Consider the following 3396-nt stretch of genomic DNA (forward strand, 5'->3'; position numbering starts at 1 on the left):
CCTTTCCGTGGGTATAACAATAAAACAGAAAAATTTGCAGGTGGATATATAATATCGACTTGGTAATGAAAGCTTTAAGATTTCAGGTACCCTCATATGATACAAAACAAAAGTAAAATGAAAAGAAGAGAGCGACTTACGAGCAAATCGGCCCACCCCTTGGCTTGTATGTTGCAGACATGGGTTTTGGGCTAGCAAATTCGTTATGCTTCTTTGAACTCCTCATCCCTTCAAAGCTCCTCCTGTACAAAAATTATTAGAATACATACATACGTACATAAAACAGATATTGAAAGTGATTCTATTTAATTCGATGTACCGATGACTGTATTGTTGATTATTCCATGGAGTACCAAAAATCCTGGCAGACCCTCCATATTTTTCTCCTTGACAAATCACTGCAGCCATTTTATCGGGATGGGTGGCGTTGGTAGACTTTGTTGAACAAGCTTTATCAGCCCGGTTAACAGAGACTAAAACAGAGTCTTTTGTTTCTACGGCACCGCATTTAATCCAATTGCGGAACATACTGGAAGCCCCGTTTGAGTAGCTCTTGCTCTTTGCAAAGGATGGCCTAGAAGATGAGAATAATGAACCTTGCTTACCCATCTTTTCTTCGTCGTTGTTGCTGGTGTTATTTGCCGTCGTGTTCGTTGTCTGCTTCTGGTTCAACAGAGCGGTATAAAAAGAAGAATCATTTTCGCAAGTTTCTCTTTCTTTGATTTTGTCTTCTTCATTTATCTTTAGTGATGAATCGTCCGTCAAAGTCGACCTCTCTGAACCCAAGAGAGGCAAATCCTGGTAAAATACGGAAGAGGTCTTGGTAGGGGAATCGAGCACTACAGAATCTTCTGCGTATCCTGGAATTTCTTCTTTATTCGGTGAAGGTTTATTTTGATCGTTATTTCTGAAGATGGAACAGCTTCTCCTTTCAATATAAGCACAAGGATCTGTTTCAGTTGAATATATCGAAATATTAACATTATGTTTGACTTGATTTTTAATTTGTAAAACGGAAAAACCATGAAAATAATAGATTACCAAATGGTGAAGAGGGGATAGTTTCAGAGCCCTTAAGAACATATTCATTGTCAGAGATCGGGGTAATTAGATCATCATCCATTAAGTCTTGCCAGACATAGCCACTCTTGTATCTTCTGCATATTTTATACCCATTTACAGAAATTATCACATTAACTTACATACAAGCCATTTTAACTAGCAGAATAATCAAAATCAGTTAGTAAAGAGTACAGTTGAAACCTCTTGTAGGACCAAGCAAAGGCCTCTGGCATATCTTTACCTCGCATATCAGCAAACCAACTTTTGATATCTTTTTGATTATGAAAATGGAAAAGCCAAGATCATCAGAAGGGCACAAAACAATCAAACAATTAACACAGGAAAATAATAATTAACATATATATATATACCTCGCAGGTAAACCCCATTTCGAGTGAGATGCTGAACGCGAATGAGATGGGGCTGTTCAATGCGACCCCCACGACTCAGGAAGTAAACAATATGAATTCGTCTGACTTCACCATTGCCTTTTCCTGCACCAGTACTACATTCCATTCTTTTTCTTCGCCTGTTACAAGCATGCCCAAAATAATAACAAGTCCTCACCAGGCAGCAATATACAATTGTCAGGATAATATTAAACTGAAATGACATAATAAAATATTGGCATTGGAAACTACGATAGATCTTTAATTATCCCCCAGCCGGCCTATTTCTCTATAATGTTTTGGATTTTACACTTATGTGCAGGCCTGACTTCTGAGCAAAACAAACATAAGTGTGTAAATTAAATATTAACAGAAAGAAACTTGCTTACAGAAACTCGAGATGGCACTGTCTTGTGCTTTTACCTTTTATATTTCTTTTTACATCATAGAGAAGAGAGAGATAGGCATGGATAGTAACAGTATAATTGAACATGCAGCAAGAAGCATATCTATATAGAGGAAAATTGCCACCCGGGAGCTTTATCTGATTTCCCGCGATTTAACAAATATAACGTAGCAGCTTTTGACCAAAAAGAAGTTTCCCATAAGGGACTATCTAGCTACCTTTTTTTCCCTGTTTGAAATGGTCATCCTATTATATTGCTAACACAGTTGAACCCATTTTCAACATATTATGGTTAAGTAATTTTTACCTGTTCATCGCGGCAGTGCCAAGTGCTCTTTGGTCGATTAATTTCTTTGCAGCAAGCGCTGGATCTTTTGAATTCATGTTAAACTGTGCTAGCTCCCTCAACTTAAGAAACAAAAGAAGAAGATAACCTCAGTGCTGAGTAAAGAGAAGCTTAAAGCACATTAAAGTGTCTCGGTCGATTGAACAATTAATATTTGTATATGGGTTGATGGCAGAATGTTTGACAATGAGATTAGTTTTGATGGAAATTGCGTGGCGTTTCAAATTGAATATGGGTTTATTATTATTATTATATTTGAGCATAGAAGGTATATATGAAGCTTCTGTTGTCGTTTATAAGATAAAATGCTCAGGTTGGCCTGCATTGCAGTAAAATTGGCGTTAATGATGTATTTGGCTTACAAATAATACATATCTGTTTTTGACATGTAGCTTTGAATGTGGGATTGGATGGGTTATTGATGAATCTTACTAATAAAATGTTGTTGAATGATAAATTGGAAGGTCATATACATATAGTATTTATAATGAAGCATGCCGTTTGAGCTTCATAGTTCAATGGATATATCGAATAATACAACCATTTAAATTAAGAAGGCATGAATCTTCTATTGTCGTTTACAGATAATTAATTATAGGCCAAAAGTTTGAAATCTCACACTCCAATTTTCAAATGCTCAAATACCCACCTATAATCATATTTATATTAAAATTTTCAGTTAGAATTAAAGGTATAATCGTTATTTACTAAAAATTTTTAAAAATTTAAGTTTTATCACATTTTTCTCTCTAGAAACTTACAATTTTCCTCCAACCCAAAGTTTGAAAACTGACAAATACCCCTAGGGTTTTTTTCCTCTTCTCTTTGGTATCAATTCATTGTCTCTGATCATCGGTTGTGCTCCTTCTAGCCTTATCTATCCCTTCGATCACTCACCCTTCCCTCTGCAGCCATCTTTGATCGAGATGAAGACAGTTGGAAAGGGAAAGGAGAGTGACCAGAGGGAGAGATAAGGTGAGAGGAAAGATGACCGATGGTTGAAGACGACAAATCAACATCAGAGAGAAGGAGAACAAATCCTAGGGGGTATTTGTTAGTTTTCAAACTTTAGATTAGAGGGAAATTGTGAGATGTCTAAACTTGAGAGGAAAATATGATAAAATTTTAAATTTTTTAGTAAATGACGGTTTTAACATAAATTTGCTTATAAATGAGTGTTTGAATTTTTTAAA

At 35.8% G+C, this 3396-nt stretch overlaps 1 protein-coding gene across 1 annotated transcript; it reads right to left on the reverse strand.

Annotated features, from left to right (window-relative positions):
- Positions 1-230: 230 nt before the first annotated feature.
- On the reverse strand, positions 231-3118 carry LOC123196599 (protein SOSEKI 1-like). The gene is made up of 7 exons (XM_044610654.1): positions 3101-3118; positions 2165-2265; positions 1434-1591; positions 1255-1333; positions 1042-1157; positions 400-950; positions 231-242 (listed from the first exon to the last, which is right to left on the reverse strand). Exons 1-7 carry the CDS (start codon positions 3116-3118, stop codon positions 231-233), a joined length of 1035 nt encoding a protein of 344 aa, XP_044466589.1.
- Between the last annotated feature and the right edge of the window lie 278 nt (positions 3119-3396).

The sequence above is a fragment of the Mangifera indica genome, chromosome 14 (genome assembly GCF_011075055.1).
Source record: "Mangifera indica cultivar Alphonso chromosome 14, CATAS_Mindica_2.1, whole genome shotgun sequence".
NCBI classification, from domain to species: Eukaryota; Viridiplantae; Streptophyta; class Magnoliopsida; order Sapindales; family Anacardiaceae; genus Mangifera; species Mangifera indica.

Coding starts and splice junctions, on each gene's coding strand:
- LOC123196599 (XM_044610654.1), bottom strand. Junction 1,592..2,164: donor GGCACTGCCGCGATGAACAG/GTAAAAATTACT, acceptor TGCTTGTAACAG/GCGAAGAAAAAGAATGGAAT. Junction 951..1,041: donor TATCCCCTCTTCACCATTTG/GTAATCTATTAT, acceptor CAACTGAAACAG/ATCCTTGTGCTTATATTGAA.